Source organism: Heterodontus francisci, chromosome 32 (assembly GCF_036365525.1).
Source record: "Heterodontus francisci isolate sHetFra1 chromosome 32, sHetFra1.hap1, whole genome shotgun sequence".
In the NCBI taxonomy this organism is placed as follows: Eukaryota; Metazoa; Chordata; class Chondrichthyes; order Heterodontiformes; family Heterodontidae; genus Heterodontus; species Heterodontus francisci.
This window is the reverse complement of record NC_090402.1, coordinates 55912849-55934300: the sequence shown is the minus strand read 5'-3', so window position 1 is coordinate 55934300 and position 21452 is coordinate 55912849. Positions and strand designations below refer to the sequence as shown.

At 51.5% G+C, this 21452-nt stretch overlaps 1 protein-coding gene across 1 annotated transcript in view; it reads right to left on the bottom strand.

Moving 5' to 3' along the window:
- The window catches only part of LOC137347527 (neutrophil cytosol factor 2-like), a 165672-nt gene that overhangs the window by 4959 nt on the left and 139261 nt on the right, over positions 1-21452 (bottom strand). The window contains exon 11 of the mRNA XM_068011981.1: positions 1576-1676. Coding sequence (XP_067868082.1) covers positions 1576-1676 — 101 coding nt within the window. The remainder of the gene's footprint in view (positions 1-1575; positions 1677-21452) is intronic.

Here is a 21452-nt window from a genome sequence, read left to right as displayed (position 1 = left end):
GTGTACTGCAGTGTGAGAGTGTGTACTGTAGTGTGAGTGTGAATGCAGTGAGAGAATGTGTACTGCAGTGTGAGAGTGTGTACTGTAGTGTGAGTGAGAATGCAGTGAGAGAATGTGTACTGCAGTGTGAGAGTGTGTACTGCAGTGTGAGTGTGTGTACTGCAGTGTGAGTGTGTGTACTGCAGTGTGAGAGTGTGTACTGCAGTGTGAGAGTGTGAATGCAGTGAGAGTATGAATGCAGTGAGAGAAAGTGTACTGCAGTGTGAGTGTGTGTACTGCAGTGTGAGTGTGTGTACTGCAGTGTGAGTGTGAATGCAGTGAGAGAATGTGTACTGCAGTGTAAGTGTGTGTACTGCAGTGTGAGTGTGTGTACTGCAGTGTGAGAGTGTGAATGCAGTGAGAGAATGTGTACTGCAGTGTGAGTGTGTGTACTGCAGTGTGAGAGTGTGTACTGCAGTGTGAGAGTGTGTACTGCAGTGTGAGTGTGAATGCAGTGAGAGAATGTGTACTGCAGTGTGAGTGTGAATGCAGTGAGAGTATGAATGCAGTGAGAGAAAGTGTACTGCAGTGTGAGTGTGAATGCAGTGAGAGAATGTGTACTGCAGTGTAAGTGTGTGTACTGCAGTGTGAGTGTGTGTACTGCAGTGTGAGTGTGAATGCAGTGAGAGTATGAATGCAGTGAGAGAATGTGTACTGCAGTGTGAGTGTGTGTACTGCAGTGTGAGTGTGAATGCAGTGTGAGCATCTGTACTGCAGTGTGAGTGTGTGTACTGCAGTGAGAGAGCCTGTACTGGAGTGTGAGAGTGTGTACTGGAGTGTGAGAGTGTGTACTGGAGTGTGAGTGTGTGTACTGCAGTGTGAGTGTGTGTACTGCAGTGTGAGAGTGTGTACTGCAGTGTGAGAGTGTGTACTGCAGTGTGAGTGTGTGTACTGCAGTGTGAGAGCCTGTAATGCAGTGTGAGAGTGTGGACTGGAGTGTGAGAGTGTGTACTGCAGTGTGAGTGTGTGTACTGCAGTGTGAGAGTGTGTACTGCAGTGTGAGTGTGTGTACTGCAGTGTGAGAGCCTGTAATGCAGTGTGAGAGTGTGTACTGCAGTGTGAGTGTGTGTACTGCAGTGTGAGAGCCTGCAATGCAGTGTGAGAGTGTGGACTGGAGTGTGAGAGTGTGTACTGCAGTGTGAGAGTCTGTAATGCAGTGTGAGCCTGTGCACTGCAGTGTGTGTGTGTGTGTGTACTGCAGTGTGCGAGCCTGTGTAATGCAGTGTGTGTGTGTGTGTACTGCAGTGTGCGAGCCTGTGTAATGCAGTGTGTGTGTGTGTGTACTGCAGTGTGTGAGCCTGTGTAATGCAGTGTGAGCCTGTTTACTGCAGTGTGAGCCTGTGTAATGCAGTGTGAGTATGTGTAATGCAGTGTGAGTATGTGTAATGCAGTGTGTGTGTGTATATGCAGCGTTTGGATGCAGCGTGTGTATCAGTGTGAGTGTGTGTATGCAGTCTCTCTGAGGTGCATGTCACACAGCCTGGGTGAGATGTTGGCTGCCTGAAAACGCATGTGAGCTGAGCACCGCATTCATACCTTGCACCACAGAGTGAGGCGTCGATTGACAACCTGATCCCACAACCTTTCGAGATCTTCCTGCCCTCTGATCATCACCAATTCCTGAGTGGCTTTTGTCCCTGTAACTGTGAGAGAATTTGAGACAGTTAGAGTGTGATGACACAGGGGGTGGGGGTGAGAGAGTGATTAACACTGTTTGGGGGGAGGGAGAGAGAGTGATTAACACTGTTTGGGGGTGGGGGTGAGAGAGTGATTAACACTGTTTGGGAGGAGGGTGAGAGAGTGATTAACACTGTTTGGGGGTGGGGGTGAGAGAGTGATTAACACTGTTTGGGGGTGGGGGTGAGAGAGTGATTAACACTGTTTGGGAGGAGGGTGAGAGAGTGATTAACACTGTTTGGGAGGAGAGGGTGAGAGAGTGATTAACAGTGTTTGGGGGGAGAGGGTGAGAGAGTGATTAACACTGTTTGGGGGTGGGAGTGAGAGAGTGATTAACAGTGTTTGGGGGGAGGGTGAGAGAGTGATTAACAGTGTTTGGGAGGAGGGTGAGAGAGTGATTAACAGTGTTTGGGGGGAGGGTGAGAGAGTGATTAACAGTGTTTGGGGGGGAGGGTGAGAGAGTGATTAACACTGTTTGGGGGTGGGAGTGAGAGAGTGATTAACAGTGTTTGGGGGGAGGGTGAGAGAGTGATTAACACTGTTTGGGGGTGGGGGTGAGAGAGTGATTAACACTGTTTGGGGGTGGGGGTGAGAGAGTGATTAACACTGTTTGGGGGTGGGGGTGAGAGTGTGATTAACACTGTTTGGGGGTGGGGGTGAGAGAGTGATTAACACTGTTTGGGGGGTGGGGGTGAGAGAGTGATTAACACTGTTTGGGGGTGGGGGTGAGAGAGAGAGAGTGATTAACACTGTTTGGGGGGTGGGGGTGAGAGAGTGATTAACACTGTTTGGGGGAGGGTGAGAGAGTGATTAACACTGTTGGGGGGAGGGTGAGAGAGTGATTAACACTGTTTGGGGTTGGGGGTGAGAGAGTGATTAACACTGTTTGGGGGTGGGGGTGAGAGAGTGATTAACACTGTTTGGGAGGAGGGTGAGAGAGTGATTAACACTGTTTGGGGGTGGGGGTGAGAGAGTGATTAACACTGTTTGGGGGTGGGGGTGAGAGAGTGATTAACACTGTTTGGGGTGGGGGTGAGAGAGTGATTAACACTGTTTGGGGGTGGGGGTGAGAGAGTGATTAACACTGTTTGGGGGTGAGGGTGAGAGAGTGATTAACACTGTTTGGGGGTGGGGGTGAGAGAGTGATTAACACTGTTTGGGGGTGGGGTGAGAGAGTGATTAACACTGTTTGGGGGTGGGGGTGAGAGAGTGATTAACACTGTTTGGGGGTGGGGGTGAGAGAGTGATTAACACTGTTTGGGGGTGGGGGTGAGAGAGTGATTAACACTGTTTGGGAGGAGGGTGAGAGAGTGATTAACACTGTTTGGGGTGGGGTGAGAGAGTGATTAACACTGTTTGGGGGTGGGGTGAGAGAGTGATTAACACTGTTTGGGAGGAGGGTGAGAGAGTGATTAACACTGTTTGGGGGGAGGGTGAGAGAGTGATTAACACTGTTTGGGGGTGGGGGTGAGAGAGTGATTAACACTGTTTGGGGGGTGGGGTGAGAGAGTGATTAACACTGTTTGGGGGGGGGTGAGAGAGTGATTAACACTGTTTGGGGGTGGGGTGAGAGAGTGATTAACACTGTTTGGGGTGGGGGTGAGAGAGTGATTAACACTGTTTGGGTGGAGGGTGAGAGAGTGATTAACACTGTTTGGGGGTGGGGTGAGAGAGTGATTAACACTGTTTGGGGGTGGGGGTGAGAGAGTGATTAACACTGTTTGGGGGTGGGGTGAGAGAGTGATTAACACTGTTTGGGGGTGGGTGAGAGAGTGATTAACACTGTTTGGGGGTGGGGTGAGAGAGTGATTAACACTGTTTGGGGGTGGGGTGAGAGAGTGATTAACACTGTTTGGGGGTGGGGGTGAGAGAGTGATTAACACTGTTTGGGGTGGGGGTGAGAGAGTGATTAACACTGTTTGGGGGTGGGGGTGAGAGAGTGATTAACACTGTTTGGGGGTGGGGGTGAGAGAGTGATTAACACTGTTTGGGGGGAGGGTGAGAGAGTGATTAACACTGTTTGGGGGGAGGGTGAGAGAGTGATTAACACTGTTTGGGGGTGGAGGGTGAGAGAGTGATTAACACTGTTTGGGGAGGAGGGTGAGAGAGTGATTAACACTGTTTGGGGGAGGGTGAGAGAGTGATTAACACTGTTTGGGGGTGGGGGTGAGAGAGTGATTAACACTGTTTGGGGGTTGGGGGTGAGAGAGTGATTAACACTGTTTGGGGGGAGGGTGAGAGAGTGATTAACACTGTTTGGGAGGAGGGTGAGAGAGTGATTAACACTGTTTGGGGGTGGGGGTGAGAGAGTGATTAACACTGTTTGGGGTGGGGGTGAGAGAGTGATTAACACTGTTTGGGGGTGGGGTGAGAGAGTGATTAACACTGTTTGGGGGTGGGGGTGAGAGAGTGATTAACACTGTTTGGGGGTGGGGGTGAGAGAGTGATTAACACTGTTTGGGGGAGGGGTGAGAGAGTGATTAACACTGTTTGGGGGTGGGGTGAGAGAGTGATTAACACTGTTTGGGGGAGGGTGAGAGAGTGATTAACACTGTTTGGGAGGAGGGTGAGAGAGTGATTAACACTGTTTGGGGGAGGGGTGAGAGAGTGATTAACACTGTTTGGGGGTGGGGGTGAGAGAGTGATTAACACTGTTTGGGGGTGGGGTGAGAGAGTGATTAACACTGTTTGGGGGGAGGGTGAGAGAGTGATTAACACTGTTTTGGGGGAGGGTGAGAGAGTGATTAACACTGTTTGGGGGTGGGGGTGAGAGAGTGATTAACACTGTTTGGGGGTGGGGTGAGAGAGTGATTAACACTGTTTGGGGGTGGGGGTGAGAGAGTGATTAACACTGTTTGGGGGTGGGGGTGAGAGAGTGATTAACACTGTTTGGGAGGAGGGTGAGAGAGTGATTAACACTGTTTGGGGGTGGGGGTGAGAGAGTGATTAACACTGTTTGGGGGTGGGGTGAGAGAGTGATTAACACTGTTTGGGGGGAGGGTGAGAGAGTGATTAACACTGTTTGGGGGTGGGGTGAGAGAGTGATTAACACTGTTTGGGGGTGGGGTGAGAGAGTGATTAACACTGTTTGGGGTGGAGGGTGAGAGAGTGATTAACACTGTTTGGGGGGAGGGTGAGAGAGTGATTAACACTGTTTGGGGGTGGGGGTGAGAGAGTGATTAACACTGTTTGGGGTGGAGGGTGAGAGAGTGATTAACACTGTTTGGGGGTGGGGGTGAGAGAGTGATTAACACTGTTTGGGGTGGGGGTGAGAGAGTGATTAACACTGTTTGGGAGGAGGGTGAGAGAGTGATTAACACTGTTTGGGGGGAGGGTGAGAGAGTGATTAACACTGTTTGGGGGTGGGGGTGAGAGAGTGATTAACACTGTTTGGGAGGAGGGTGAGAGAGTGATTAACACTGTTTGGGGGTGGGGGTGAGAGAGTGATTAACACTGTTTGGGGGTGGGGTGAGAGAGTGATTAACACTGTTTGGGAGGAGGGTGAGAGAGTGATTAACACTGTTTGGGGGGAGGGGTGAGAGAGTGATTAACACTGTTTGGGGGTGGGGTGAGAGAGTGATTAACACTGTTTGGGGGTGGGGGTGAGAGAGTGATTAACACTGTTTGGGGGGAGGGTGAGAGAGTGATTAACACTGTTTGGGGGGAGGGTGAGAGAGTGATTAACACTGTTTGGGGGTGGGGTGAGAGAGTGATTAACACTGTTTGGGGGTGGGGGTGAGAGAGTGATTAACACTGTTTGGGGGTGGGGTGAGAGAGTGATTAACACTGTTTGGGGGAGGGGTGAGAGAGTGATTAACACTGTTTGGGGGTGGGGTGAGAGAGTGATTAACACTGTTTGGGGAGGAGGGTGAGAGAGTGATTAACACTGTTTGGGGGAGGGTGAGAGAGTGATTAACACTGTTTGGGGGGAGGGTGAGAGAGTGATTAACACTGTTTGGGGGGAGGGTGAGAGAGTGATTAACACTGTTTGGGGGTGGGGGTGAGAGAGTGATTAACACTGTTTGGGGGTGGGGGTGAGAGAGTGATTAACACTGTTTGGGAGGAGGGGTGAGAGAGTGATTAACACTGTTTGGGGGGAGGGTGAGAGAGTGATTAACACTGTTTGGGGGTGGGGGTGAGAGAGTGATTAACACTGTTTGGGGTGGGGGTGAGAGAGTGATTAACACTGTTTGGGGGGGGGGTGAGAGAGTGATTAACACTGTTTGGGAGGAGGGTGAGAGAGTGATTAACACTGTTTGGGGGAGGGGTGAGAGTGATTAACACTGTTTGGGGGTGGGGTGAGAGAGTGATTAACACTGTTTGGGGGTGGGGGTGAGAGAGTGATTAACACTGTTTGGGGGGAGGGGTGAGAGAGTGATTAACACTGTTTGGGGGTGGGGGTGAGAGAGTGATTAACACTGTTTGGGGAGGAGGGTGAGAGAGTGATTAACACTGTTTGGGGGTGGGGGTGAGAGAGTGATTAACACTGTTTGGGGGTGGGGGTGAGAGAGTGATTAACACTGTTTGGGGGTGGGGGTGAGAGAGTGATTAACACTGTTTGGGGGTGGGGTGAGAGAGTGATTAACACTGTTTGGGGGTGGGGGTGAGAGAGTGATTAACACTGTTTGGGGGTGGGGTGAGAGAGTGATTAACACTGTTTGGGGTGGAGGGTGAGAGAGTGATTAACACTGTTTGGGGGTGGGGTGAGAGAGTGATTAACACTGTTTGGGGGTGGGGTGAGAGAGTGATTAACACTGTTTGGGGGTGGGGGTGAGAGAGTGATTAACACTGTTTGGGGGTGGGGGTGAGAGAGTGATTAACACTGTTTGGGGGTGGGGGTGAGAGAGTGATTAACACTGTTTGGGGGTGGGGGTGAGAGAGTGATTAACACTGTTTGGGGGTGGAGGGTGAGAGAGTGATTAACACTGTTTGGGGGTGGGTGAGAGAGTGATTAACACTGTTTGGGGGGAGGGTGAGAGAGTGATTAACACTGTTTGGGGGGGGTGAGAGAGTGATTACACTGTTGGGGAGAGAGTGATTAACACTGTTTGGGGGTGGGGTGAGAGAGTGATTAACACTGTTTGGGGGTGGGGGTGAGAGAGTGATTAACACTGTTTGGGGGTTGGGGTGAGAGAGTGATTAACACTGTTTGGGGGTGGGGGTGAGAGAGTGATTAACACTGTTTGGGGGTGGGGTGAGAGAGTGATTAACACTGTTTGGGGTGGGGGTGAGAGAGTGATTAACACTGTTTGGGGTGGAGGGGTGAGAGAGTGATTAACACTGTTTGGGGGTGGGGGTGAGAGAGTGATTAACACTGTTTGGGGGTGGGGTGAGAGAGTGATTAACACTGTTTGGGGGTGGGGGTGAGAGAGTGATTAACACTGTTTGGGGGTGGAGGGTGAGAGAGTGATTAACACTGTTTGGGGTGGGGGTGAGAGAGTGATTAACACTGTTTGGGGGTGGGGTGAGAGAGTGATTAACACTGTTTGGGGGTGGGGGTGAGAGAGTGATTAACACTGTTTGGGGTGAGGGTGAGAGAGTGATTAACACTGTTTGGGGGTGGGGGTGAGAGAGTGATTAACACTGTTTGGGGGTGGGGGTGAGAGAGTGATTAACACTGTTTGGGGGTGGGGTGAGAGAGTGATTAACACTGTTTGGGGGTGGGGGTGAGAGAGTGATTAACACTGTTTGGGGGTGGGGGTGAGAGAGTGATTAACACTGTTTGGGGGTGGGGGTGAGAGAGTGATTAACACTGTTTGGGGGTGGGGTGAGAGAGTGATTAACACTGTTTGGGGGTGGGGGTGAGAGAGTGATTAACACTGTTTGGGGGTGGGGGTGAGAGAGTGATTAACACTGTTTGGGGGGAGGGTGAGAGAGTGATTAACACTGTTTGGGGTGGGGGTGAGAGAGTGATTAACACTGTTTGGGGGTGGGGTGAGAGAGTGATTAACACTGTTTGGGGGTGGGGTGAGAGAGTGATTAACACTGTTTGGGGGAGGGTGAGAGAGTGATTAACACTGTTTGGGGGTGGAGGGTGAGAGAGTGATTAACACTGTTTGGGGGTGGGGGTGAGAGAGTGATTAACACTGTTTGGGGGTGGGGGTGAGAGAGTGATTAACACTGTTTGGGGGTGGGGGTGAGAGAGTGATTAACACTGTTTGGGGGAGGGTGAGAGAGTGATTAACACTGTTTGGGGGTGGGGTGAGAGAGTGATTAACACTGTTTGGGGGTGGGGGTGAGAGAGTGATTAACACTGTTTGGGGGTGGGGTGAGAGAGTGATTAACACTGTTTGGGGGTGGGGGTGAGAGAGTGATTAACACTGTTTGGGGGTGGGGTGAGAGAGTGATTAACACTGTTTGGGGTGGGGGTGAGAGAGTGATTAACACTGTTTGGGGGTGGAGGGTGAGAGAGTGATTAACACTGTTTGGGGGAGGGGGTGAGAGAGTGATTAACACTGTTTGGGGGTGGGGTGAGAGAGTGATTAACACTGTTTGGGGAGGAGGGTGAGAGAGTGATTAACACTGTTTGGGGGTGGGGGTGAGAGAGTGATTAACACTGTTTGGGGGTGGGGGTGAGAGAGTGATTAACACTGTTTGGGGGTGGGGGTGAGAGAGTGATTAACACTGTTTGGGGGTGGGGGTGAGAGAGTGATTAACACTGTTTGGGAGGAGGGTGAGAGAGTGATTAACACTGTTTGGGGGTGGGGGTGAGAGAGTGATTAACACTGTTTGGGGGTGGGGTGAGAGAGTGATTAACACTGTTTGGGGGTGGGGGTGAGAGAGTGATTAACACTGTTTGGGGGTGGGGGTGAGAGAGTGATTAACACTGTTTGGGAGGAGGGTGAGAGAGTGATTAACACTGTTTGGGGGTGGGGTGAGAGAGTGATTAACACTGTTTGGGGGTGGGGGTGAGAGAGTGATTAACACTGTTTGGGGGTGGGGTGAGAGAGTGATTAACACTGTTTGGGGGTGGGGGTGAGAGAGTGATTAACACTGTTTGGGGGTGGGGGTGAGAGAGTGATTAACACTGTTTGGGGGTGGGGGTGAGAGAGTGATTAACACTGTTTGGGGTGGGGGTGAGAGAGTGATTAACACTGTTTGGGGGGAGGGTGAGAGAGTGATTAACACTGTTTGGGGGTGGGGTGAGAGAGTGATTAACACTGTTTGGGGGTGAGGGTGAGAGAGTGATTAACACTGTTTGGGGGTGGGGTGAGAGAGTGATTAACACTGTTTGGGGGTGGGGGTGAGAGAGTGATTAACACTGTTTGGGGGAGGGTGAGAGAGTGATTAACACTGTTTGGGGGTGGGGTGAGAGAGTGATTAACACTGTTTGGGGGTGGGGGTGAGAGAGTGATTAACACTGTTTGGGGGTGGGGTGAGAGAGTGATTAACACTGTTTGGGGGTGGGGTGAGAGAGTGATTAACACTGTTTGGGGTGAGGGTGAGAGAGTGATTAACACTGTTTGGGGGTGGGGGTGAGAGAGTGATTAACACTGTTTGGGGGTGGGGGTGAGAGAGTGATTAACACTGTTTGGGGGTGGGTGAGAGAGTGATTAACACTGTTTGGGGGAGGGGTGAGAGAGTGATTAACACTGTTTGGGGGTGGGGGTGAGAGAGTGATTAACACTGTTTGGGGGAGGGGTGAGAGAGTGATTAACACTGTTTGGGGGTGGGGGTGAGAGAGTGATTAACACTGTTTGGGGGAGAGGGTGAGAGAGTGATTAACACTGTTTGGGGGTGGGGGTGAGAGAGTGATTAACACTGTTTGGGAGGAGGGTGAGAGAGTGATTAACACTGTTTGGGGGTGGGGGTGAGAGAGTGATTAACACTGTTTGGGGAGGAGGGTGAGAGAGTGATTAACACTGTTTGGGGGTGGGGGTGAGAGAGTGATTAACACTGTTTGGGGGTGGGGGTGAGAGAGTGATTAACACTGTTTGGGGGTGGGGTGAGAGAGTGATTAACACTGTTTGGGGGGGGGTGAGAGAGTGATTAACACTGTTTGGGGGTGGGGGTGAGAGAGTGATTAACACTGTTTGGGGGTGGGGTGAGAGAGTGATTAACACTGTTTGGGGGTGGGGGTGAGAGAGTGATTAACACTGTTTGGGGGTGGGGGTGAGAGAGTGATTAACACTGTTTGGGGGTGGGGGTGAGAGAGTGATTAACACTGTTTGGGGGTGGGGGTGAGAGAGTGATTAACACTGTTTGGGGGTGGGGGTGAGAGAGTGATTAACACTGTTTGGGGGTGGGGTGAGAGAGTGATTAACACTGTTTGGGGGTGGGGGTGAGAGAGTGATTAACACTGTTTGGGGGTGGGGGTGAGAGAGTGATTAACACTGTTTGGGGGTGGGGGTGAGAGAGTGATTAACACTGTTTGGGGGTGGAGGGTGAGAGAGTGATTAACACTGTTTGGGGGTGGGGGTGAGAGAGTGATTAACACTGTTTGGGGGGAGGGTGAGAGAGTGATTAACACTGTTTGGGGGTGGGGGTGAGAGAGTGATTAACACTGTTTGGGTGGGGGTGAGAGAGTGATTAACACTGTTTGGGGGTGGGGGTGAGAGAGTGATTAACACTGTTTGGGGGTGGGGTGAGAGAGTGATTAACACTGTTTGGGGGTGGGGGTGAGAGAGTGATTAACACTGTTTGGGGGTGGGGTGAGAGAGTGATTAACACTGTTTGGGGGTGGGGGTGAGAGAGTGATTAACACTGTTTGGGGGTGGGGGTGAGAGAGTGATTAACACTGTTTGGGGTGGGGTGAGAGAGTGATTAACACTGTTTGGGGTGGGGTGAGAGAGTGATTAACACTGTTTGGGGGTGGGGTGAGAGAGTGATTAACACTGTTTGGGGTGGGGGTGAGAGAGTGATTAACACTGTTTGGGGGTGGGGTGAGAGAGTGATTAACACTGTTTGGGGGTGGGGGTGAGAGAGTGATTAACACTGTTTGGGGTGGGGGTGAGAGAGTGATTAACACTGTTTGGGGGTGGGGTGAGAGAGTGATTAACACTGTTTGGGGGTGGGGTGAGAGAGTGATTAACACTGTTTGGGGGTGGGGTGAGAGAGTGATTAACACTGTTTGGGGGTGGGGGTGAGAGAGTGATTAACACTGTTTGGGGGTGGGGGTGAGAGAGTGATTAACACTGTTTGGGGGTGGGGGTGAGAGAGTGATTAACACTGTTTGGGGGTGGGGGTGAGAGAGTGATTAACACTGTTTGGGGGTGGGGTGAGAGAGTGATTAACACTGTTTGGGGTGGGGTGAGAGAGTGATTAACACTGTTTGGGGGTGGGGGTGAGAGAGTGATTAACACTGTTTGGGGGTGGGGTGAGAGAGTGATTAACACTGTTTGGGGGTGGGGTGAGAGAGTGATTAACACTGTTTGGGGGTGGGGGTGAGAGAGTGATTAACACTGTTTGGGGGTGGGGTGAGAGAGTGATTAACACTGTTTGGGGAGGAGGGTGAGAGAGTGATTAACACTGTTTGGGGGTGGGGGTGAGAGAGTGATTAACACTGTTTGGGGGTGGGGGTGAGAGAGTGATTAACACTGTTTGGGGGTGGGGTGAGAGAGTGATTAACACTGTTTGGGGGTGGGGGTGAGAGAGTGATTAACACTGTTTGGGGGTGGGGTGAGAGAGTGATTAACACTGTTTGGGGGGTGAGAGGTTACCTTGTGGGGTGAGAGAGTGATTAACACTGTTTGGGGGTGGGGTGAGAGAGTGATTAACACTGTTTGGGGGTGGGGGTGAGAGAGTGATTAACACTGTTTGGGGGTGGAGGGTTGAGAGAGTGATTAACACTGTTTGGGGGTGGGGGTGAGAGAGTGATTAACACTGTTTGGGGGTGGGGTGAGAGAGTGATTAACACTGTTTGGGGGTGAGGGTGAGAGAGTGATTAACACTGTTTGGGGGTGGGGGTGAGAGAGTGATTAACACTGTTTGGGGGTGGGGTGAGAGAGTGATTAACACTGTTTGGGGGTGGGGTGAGAGAGTGATTAACACTGTTTGGGGGTGGGGGTGAGAGAGTGATTAACACTGTTTGGGGGTGGGGGTGAGAGAGTGATTAACACTGTTTGGGGGTGGGGGTGAGAGAGTGATTAACACTGTTTGGGGGTGGGGTGAGAGAGTGATTAACACTGTTTGGGGGTGGGGTGAGAGAGTGATTAACACTGTTTGGGGGTGGGGGTGAGAGAGTGATTAACACTGTTTGGGGGTGGGGTGAGAGAGTGATTAACACTGTTTGGGGGTGGGGGTGAGAGAGTGATTAACACTGTTTGGGGGTGGGGGTGAGAGAGTGATTAACACTGTTTGGGGGTGGGGGTGAGAGAGTGATTAACACTGTTTGGGGGTGGGGGTGAGAGAGTGATTAACACTGTTTGGGAGGAGGGTGAGAGAGTGATTAACACTGTTTGGGGGTGGGGGTGAGAGAGTGATTAACACTGTTTGGGGGTGGGGGTGAGAGAGTGATTAACACTGTTTGGGGGTGGGGTGAGAGAGTGATTAACACTGTTTGGGGGTGGGGGTGAGAGAGTGATTAACACTGTTTGGGGGTGGGGGTGAGAGAGTGATTAACACTGTTTGGGGGTGGGGGTGAGAGAGTGATTAACACTGTTTGGGAGGAGGGTGAGAGAGTGATTAACACTGTTTGGGGGTGGGGGTGAGAGAGTGATTAACACTGTTTGGGGTGGGGGTGAGAGAGTGATTAACACTGTTTGGGGGTGGGGGTGAGAGAGTGATTAACACTGTTTGGGGGTGGGGTGAGTTGAGAGAGTGATTAACACTGTTTGGGGAGGGTGAGAGAGTGATTAACACTGTTTGGGGGTGGGGGTGAGAGAGTGATTAACACTGTTTGGGGGTGGGGTGAGAGAGTGATTAACACTGTTTGGGGGTGGGGTGAGAGAGTGATTAACACTGTTTGGGGTGGAGGGTGAGAGAGTGATTAACACTGTTTGGGGGTGGGGTGAGAGAGTGATTAACACTGTTTGGGGGTGGGGGTGAGAGAGTGATTAACACTGTTTGGGGGTGGGGGTGAGAGAGTGATTAACACTGTTTGGGGGTGGGGGTGAGAGAGTGATTAACACTGTTTGGGGGTGGGGTGAGAGAGTGATTAACACTGTTTGGGGGTGGTGAGAGAGTGATTAACACTGTTTGGGGGAGGGTGAGAGAGTGATTAACACTGTTTGGGGGTGGGGGTGAGAGAGTGATTAACACTGTTTGGGGGTGGGGGTGAGAGAGTGATTAACACTGTTTGGGGGTGGGGTGAGAGAGTGATTAACACTGTTTGGGGGTGGGGTGAGAGAGTGATTAACACTGTTTGGGGGTGAGGGGTGAGAGAGTGATTAACACTGTTTGGGGGTGGGGGTGAGAGAGTGATTAACACTGTTTGGGGGTGGGGGTGAGAGAGTGATTAACACTGTTTGGGGGTGGGGTGAGAGAGTGATTAACACTGTTTGGGGGTGGGGGTGAGAGAGTGATTAACACTGTTTGGGGGTGGGGTGAGAGAGTGATTAACACTGTTTGGGGGTGGGGGTGAGAGAGTGATTAACACTGTTTGGGGGTGGGGTGAGAGAGTGATTAACACTGTTTGGGGGTGGGGGTGAGAGAGTGATTAACACTGTTTGGGGGTGGGGTGAGAGAGTGATTAACACTGTTTGGGGGTGGGGTGAGAGAGTGATTAACACTGTTTGGGGGTGGGGGTGAGAGAGTGATTAACACTGTTTGGGGGTGGGGGTGAGAGAGTGATTAACACTGTTTGGGGTGGGGGTGAGAGAGTGATTAACACTGTTTGGGGGTGGAGGGTGAGAGAGTGATTAACACTGTTTGGGGGTGGGGGTGAGAGAGTGATTAACACTGTTTGGGGGTGGGGGTGAGAGAGTGATTAACACTGTTTGGGGTGGGGGTGAGAGAGTGATTAACACTGTTTGGGGGTGGGGGTGAGAGAGTGATTAACACTGTTTGGGGGTGGGGTGAGAGAGTGATTAACACTGTTTGGGGGTGGGGGTGAGAGAGTGATTAACACTGTTTGGGGGTGGGGGTGAGAGAGTGATTAACACTGTTTGGGGTGGGGTGAGAGAGTGATTAACACTGTTTGGGGGTGGGGGTGAGAGAGTGATTAACACTGTTTGGGGGTGGGGGTGAGAGAGTGATTAACACTGTTTGGGGGTGGGGTGAGAGAGTGATTAACACTGTTTGGGGGTGAGGGTGAGAGAGTGATTAACACTGTTTGGGGGTGGGGTGAGAGAGTGATTAACACTGTTTGGGGGTGGGGGTGAGAGAGTGATTAACACTGTTTGGGGGTGGGGTGAGAGAGTGATTAACACTGTTTGGGGGTGAGGGGTGAGAGAGTGATTAACACTGTTTGGGGGTGGGGGTGAGAGAGTGATTAACACTGTTTGGGGGTGGGGTGAGAGAGTGATTAACACTGTTTGGGGGTGGGGTGAGAGAGTGATTAACACTGTTTGGGGGTGGGGGTGAGAGAGTGATTAACACTGTTTGGGGTGGGGGTGAGAGAGTGATTAACACTGTTTGGGGGTGGGGGTGAGAGAGTGATTAACACTGTTTGGGGTGGGGGTGAGAGAGTGATTAACACTGTTTGGGGGTGGGGGTGAGAGAGTGATTAACACTGTTTGGGGGTGGAGGGTGAGAGAGTGATTAACACTGTTTGGGGGTGGGGGTGAGAGAGTGATTAACACTGTTTGGGGGTGGGGTGAGAGAGTGATTAACACTGTTTGGGGTGGGGGTGAGAGAGTGATTAACACTGTTTGGGGGTGGGGGTGAGAGAGTGATTAACACTGTTTGGGGGTGGGGTGAGAGAGTGATTAACACTGTTTGGGGGTGGGGGTGAGAGAGTGATTAACACTGTTTGGGGGTGGGGGTGAGAGAGTGATTAACACTGTTTGGGGGTGGGGTGAGAGAGTGATTAACACTGTTTGGGGGTGGGGGTGAGAGAGTGATTAACACTGTTTGGGGGTGGGGTGAGAGAGTGATTAACACTGTTTGGGGGTGGGGGTGAGAGAGTGATTAACACTGTTTGGGGGTGGGGGTGAGAGAGTGATTAACACTGTTTGGGGGTGGGGGTGAGAGAGTGATTAACACTGTTTGGGGGTGGGGGTGAGAGAGTGATTAACACTGTTTGGGGGTGAGGGTGAGAGAGTGATTAACACTGTTTGGGGGGAGGGGTGAGAGAGTGATTAACACTGTTTGGGGGTGGGGGTGAGAGAGTGATTAACACTGTTTGGGGGGGAGAGGATACCCTGTGGGGGGGTGAGAGAGTGATTAACACTGTTTGGGGGTGGAGGGTGAGAGAGTGATTAACACTGTTTGGGGGTGGGGGTGAGAGAGTGATTAACACTGTTTGGGGGTGGGGGTTGAGAGAGTGATTAACACTGTTTGGGGGTGGGGGTGAGAGAGTGATTAACACTGTTTGGGGGTGGAGGGTGAGAGAGTGATTAACACTGTTTGGGGGTGGGGGTGAGAGAGTGATTAACACTGTTTGGGGGGAGAGAGTGACCTTGAGGAGAGTGATTAACACTGTTTGGGGGTGGAGGGTGAGAGAGTGATTAACACTGTTTGGGGGTGGGGTGAGAGAGTGATTAACACTGTTTGGGGTGGGGGTGAGAGAGTGATTAACACTGTTTGGGGGTGAGGGTGAGAGAGTGATTAACACTGTTTGGGGAGGAGGGTGAGAGAGTGATTAACACTGTTTGGGGGTGGAGGGTGAGAGAGTGATTAACACTGTTTGGGGGTGGGGGTGAGAGAGTGATTAACACTGTTTGGGGGTGGGGTGAGAGAGTGATTAACACTGTTTGGGGGTGGGGGTGAGAGAGTGATTAACACTGTTTGGGGGTGGGGGTGAGAGAGTGATTAACACTGTTTGGGGGTGGGGTGAGAGAGTGATTAACACTGTTTGGGGGAGGGTGAGAGAGTGATTAACACTGTTTGGGGGTGGGGGTGAGAGAGTGATTAACACTGTTTGGGGGTGGGGGTGAGAGAGTGATTAACACTGTTTGGGGGTGAGGGGTGAGAGAGTGATTAACACTGTTTGGGGGAGGGTGAGAGAGTGATTAACACTGTTTGGGGTGGGGTGAGAGAGTGATTAACACTGTTTGGGGGTGGGGGTGAGAGAGTGATTAACACTGTTTGGGGGTGAGGGTGAGAGAGTGATTAACACTGTTTGGGGAGGAGGGTGAGAGAGTGATTAACACTGTTTGGGGGTGGGGGTGAGAGAGTGATTAACACTGTTTGGGGGTGGGGTGAGAGAGTGATTAACACTGTTTGGGGGGAGGGTGAGAGAGTGATTAACACTGTTTGGGGGTGGGGGTGAGAGAGTGATTAACACTGTTTGGGGGTGGGGGTGAGAGAGTGATTAACACTGTTTGGGGGTGGGGGTGAGAGAGTGATTAACACTGTTTGGGGGGAGGGTGAGAGAGTGATTAACACTGTTTGGGGGTGGGGGTGAGAGAGTGATTAACACTGTTTGGGGGTGGGGGTGAGAGAGTGATTAACACTGTTTGGGAGGAGGGTGAGAGAGTGATTAACACTGTTTGGGGGTGGGGGTGAGAGAGTGATTAACACTGTTTGGGGGTGGGGGTGAGAGAGTGATTAACACTGTTTGGGGGTGGGGTGAGAGAGTGATTAACACTGTTTGGGGGTGAGGGTGAGAGAGTGATTAACACTGTTTGGGGGTGGGGGTGAGAGAGTGATTAACACTGTTTGGGGGTGGGGTGAGAGAGTGATTAACACTGTTTGGGGTGGAGGGTGAGAGAGTGATTAACACTGTTTGGGGGTGGGGGTGAGAGAGTGATTAACACTGTTTGGGGGTGGAGGGTGAGAGAGTGATTAACACTGTTTGGGAGGAGGGTGAGAGAGTGATTAACACTGTTTGGGGGTGGGGGTGAGAGAGTGATTAACACTGTTTGGGGGTGAGGGTGAGAGAGTGATTAACACTGTTTGGGGGTGGGGTGAGAGAGTGATTAACACTGTTTGGGGGTGGGGTGAGAGAGTGATTAACACTGTTTGGGGTGGGGGTGAGAGAGTGATTAACACTGTTTGGGGGTGGGGTGAGAGAGTGATTAACACTGTTTGGGGGTGGGGGTGAGAGAGTGATTAACACTGTTTGGGGGGGGGGTGAGAGAGTGATTAACACTGTTTGGGGGTGGGGTGAGAGAGTGATTAACACTGTTTGGGGGGGGGTGAGAGAGTGATTAACACTGTTTGGGGGGAGGGTGAGAGAGTGATTAACACTGTTTGGGGGTGGGGGTGAGAGAGTGATTAACACTGTTTGGGAGGAGGGTGAGAGAGTGATTAACACTGTTTGGGGGTGGGGGTGAGAGAGTGATTAACACTGTTTGGGGGTGGGGGTGAGAGAGTGATTAACACTGTTTGGGGGAGGGTGAGAGAGTGATTAACACTGTTTGGGGGTGGGGGTGAGAGAGTGATTAACACTGTTTGGGGGAGGGTGAGAGAGTGATTAACACTGTTTGGGGGTGGGGGTGAGAGAGTGATTAACACTGTTTGGGGGTGGGGTGAGAGAGTGATTAACACTGTTTGGGGGGGGGGTGAGAGAGTGATTAACACTGTTTGGGGGTGGGGGTGAGAGAGTGATTAACACTGTTTGGGGGTGGGGGTGAGAGAGTGATTAACACTGTTTGGGAGGAGGGTGAGAGAGTGATTAACACTGTTTGGGGGTGGGGGTGAGAGAGTGATTAACACTGTTTGGGGGTGGGGTGAGAGAGTGATTAACACTGTTTGGGGGAGGGTGAGAGAGTGATTAACACTGTTTGGGGTGGGGGTGAGAGAGTGATTAACACTGTTTGGGGGTGGGGTGAGAGAGTGATTAACACTGTTTGGGGGTGGGGGTGAGAGAGTGATTAACACTGTTTGGGGGTGGGGTGAGAGAGTGATTAACACTGTTTGGGGGTGGGGGTGAGAGAGTGATTAACACTGTTTGGGAGGAGGGTGAGAGAGTGATTAACACTGTTTGGGGGTGGGGGTGAGAGAGTGATTAACACTGTTTGGGGGTGGGGTGAGAGAGTGATTAACACTGTTTGGGGGTGGGTGAGAGAGTGATTAACACTGTTTGGGGGTGGGGTGAGAGAGTGATTAACACTGTTTGGGGGTGGGGGTGAGAGAGTGATTAACACTGTTTGGGGGTGGGGGTGAGAGAGTGATTAACACTGTTTGGGGGTGGGGGTGAGAGAGTGATTAACACTGTTTGGGGGTGAGGGTGAGAGAGTGATTAACACTGTTTGGGGAGGAGGGTGAGAGAGTGATTAACACTGTTTGGGGGTGGGGGTGAGAGAGTGATTAACACTGTTTGGGGGTGGGGTGAGAGAGTGATTAACACTGTTTGGGGTGAGGGTGAGAGAGTGATTAACACTGTTTGGGGGTGGGGGTGAGAGAGTGATTAACACTGTTTGGGGGTGGGGTGAGAGAGTGATTAACACTGTTTGGGGAGGAGGGTGAGAGAGTGATTAACACTGTTTGGGGGTGGGGGTGAGAGAGTGATTAACACTGTTTGGGGGTGGGGGTGAGAGAGTGATTAACACTGTTTGGGGGTGGGGTGAGAGAGTGATTAACACTGTTTGGGGTGGAGGGTGAGAGAGTGATTAACACTGTTTGGGGGTGGGGGTGAGAGAGTGATTAACACTGTTTGGGGGTGGGGGTGAGAGAGTGATTAACACTGTTTGGGGGTGAGGGTGAGAGAGTGATTAACACTGTTTGGGAGGAGGGGTGAGAGAGTGATTAACACTGTTTGGGGGTGGGGTGAGAGAGTGATTAACACTGTTTGGGGGTGGGGTGAGAGAGTGATTAACACTGTTTGGGGGTGAGGGTGAGAGAGTGATTAACACTGTTTGGGGGTGGGGGTGAGAGAGTGATTAACACTGTTTGGGGGTGGGGGTGAGAGAGTGATTAACACTGTTTGGGGGAGGGTGAGAGAGTGATTAACACTGTTTGGGGGTGGGGTGAGAGAGTGATTAACACTGTTTGGGGGTGGGGTGAGAGAGTGATTAACACTGTTTGGGAGGAGGGTGAGAGAGTGATTAACACTGTTTGGGGGTGGGGGTGAGAGAGTGATTAACACTGTTTGGGGGTGGGGGTGAGAGAGTGATTAACACTGTTTGGGAGGAGGGGTGAGAGAGTGATTAACACTGTTTGGGGGTGGGGTGAGAGAGTGATTAACACTGTTTGGGGGTGGGGGTGAGAGAGTGATTAACACTGTTTGGGGGGGGGAGAGTGATAACTTGGGGTGAGAGAGTGATTAACACTGTTTGGGGGTGGGGGTGAGAGAGTGATTAACACTGTTTGGGGGTGGAGGGTGAGAGAGTGATTAACACTGTTTGGGGAGTGGGGTGAGAGAGTGATTAACACTGTTTGGGGGAGGGTGAGAGAGTGATTAACACTGTTTGGGGGTGGGGGTGAGAGAGTGATTAACACTGTTTGGGGGAGGGGTGAGAGAGTGATTAACACTGTTTGGGGGTGAGGGTGAGAGAGTGATTAACACTGTTTGGGAGGAGGGTGAGAGAGTGATTAACACTGTTTGGGGGTGGGGGTGAGAGAGTGATTAACACTGTTTGGGGGTGGGGGTGAGAGAGTGATTAACACTGTTTGGGGGTGGGGTGAGAGAGTGATTAACACTGTTTGGGAGGAGGGTGAGAGAGTGATTAACACTGTTTGGGGGTGGGGGTGAGAGAGTGATTAACACTGTTTGGGGTGGAGGGTGAGAGAGTGATTAACACTGTTTGGGGGAGGAGGGTGAGAGAGTGATTAACACTGTTTGGGGGTGGGGTGAGAGAGTGATTAACACTGTTTGGGGAGGAGGGTGAGAGAGTGATTAACACTGTTTGGGGGTGGGGTGAGAGAGTGATTAACACTGTTTGGGGGTGGGGTGAGAGAGTGATTAACACTGTTTGGGAGGAGGGTGAGAGAGTGATTAACACTGTTTGGGGGTGGGGGTGAGAGAGTGATTAACACTGTTTGGGGGTGGGGGTGAGAGAGTGATTAACACTGTTTGGGGGAGGGGTGAGAGAGTGATTAACACTGTTTGGGGGTGGGGGTGAGAGAGTGATTAACACTGTTTGGGGGTGGGGTGAGAGAGTGATTAACACTGTTTGGGGGTGGAGGGTGAGAGAGTGATTAACACTGTTTGGGAGGAGGGTGAGAGAGTGATTAACACTGTTTGGGGGTGGGGTGAGAGAGTGATTAACACTGTTTGGGGGTGGGGTGAGAGAGTGATTAACACTGTTTGGGGGTGAGGGTGAGAGAGTGATTAACACTGTTTGGGAGGAGGGTGAGAGAGTGATTAACACTGTTTGGGGGTGGGGGTGAGAGAGTGATTAACACTGTTTGGGGGTGGGGGTGAGAGAGTGATTAACACTGTTTGGGGTGAGGGTGAGAGAGTGATTAACACTGTTTGGGAGGTGGGGTGAGAGAGTGATTAACACTGTTTGGGGGTGGGGGTGAGAGAGTGATTAACACTGTTTGGGGGTGAGGGTGAGAGAGTGATTAACACTGTTTGGGGGAGGGGTGAGAGAGTGATTAACACTGTTTGGGGGTGGGGGTGAGAGAGTGATTAACACTGTTTGGGAGGAGGGTGAGAGAGTGATTAACACTGTTTGGGGTGGGGGTGAGAGAGTGATTAACACTGTTTGGGGGTGGGGGTGAGAGAGTGATTAACACTGTTTGGGAGGAGGGTGAGAGAGTGATTAACACTGTTTGGGGGTGGGGTGAGAGAGTGATTAACACTGTTTGGGGGTGGGGTGAGAGAGTGATTAACACTGTTTGGGGGAGGGTGAGAGAGTGATTAACACTGTTTGGGGGTGGGGGTGAGAGAGTGATTAACACTGTTTGGGGGTGGGGTGAGAGAGTGATTAACACTGTTTGGGGTGGAGGGTGAGAGAGTGATTAACACTGTTTGGGGGTGGGGGTGAGAGAGTGATTAACACTGTTTGGGGGTGGGGGTGAGAGAGTGATTAACACTGTTTGGGGGGAGGGTGAGAGAGTGATTAACACTGTTTGGGGGTGGGGGTGAGAGAGTGATTAACACTGTTTGGGGGTGGGGTGAGAGAGTGATTAACACTGTTTGGGGGGAGGGTGAGAGAGTGATTAACACTGTTTGGGGGTGGGGGTGAGAGAGTGATTAACACTGTTTGGGGGAGGGTGAGAGAGTGATTAACACTGTTTGGGGGTGGGGGTGAGAGAGTGATTAACACTGTTTGGGGGTGGGGGTGAGAGAGTGATTAACACTGTTTGGGGGGAGGGTGAGAGAGTGATTAACACTGTTTGGGGGTGGGGGTGAGAGAGTGATTAACACTGTTTGGGGGTGGGGGTGAGAGAGTGATTAACACTGTTTGGGGGTGGGGTGAGAGAGTGATTAACACTGTTTGGGGGTGGGGGTGAGAGAGTGATTAACACTGTTTGGGAGGTGGGGGTGAGAGAGTGATTAACACTGTTTGGGGGTGAGGGTGAGAGAGTGATTAACACTGTTTGGGGGTGGGGGTGAGAGAGTGATTAACACTGTTTGGGGGTGGGGGTGAGAGAGTGATTAACACTGTTTGGGGGGAGGGTGAGAGAGTGATTAACACTGTTTGGGGGTGGGGGTGAGAGAGTGATTAACACTGTTTGGGGGTGGGGGTGAGAGAGTGATTAACACTGTTTGGGGGAGGGGTGAGAGAGTGATTAACACTGTTTGGGGGTGGGGTGAGAGAGTGATTAACACTGTTTGGGGGGTGGGGGTGAGAGAGTGATTA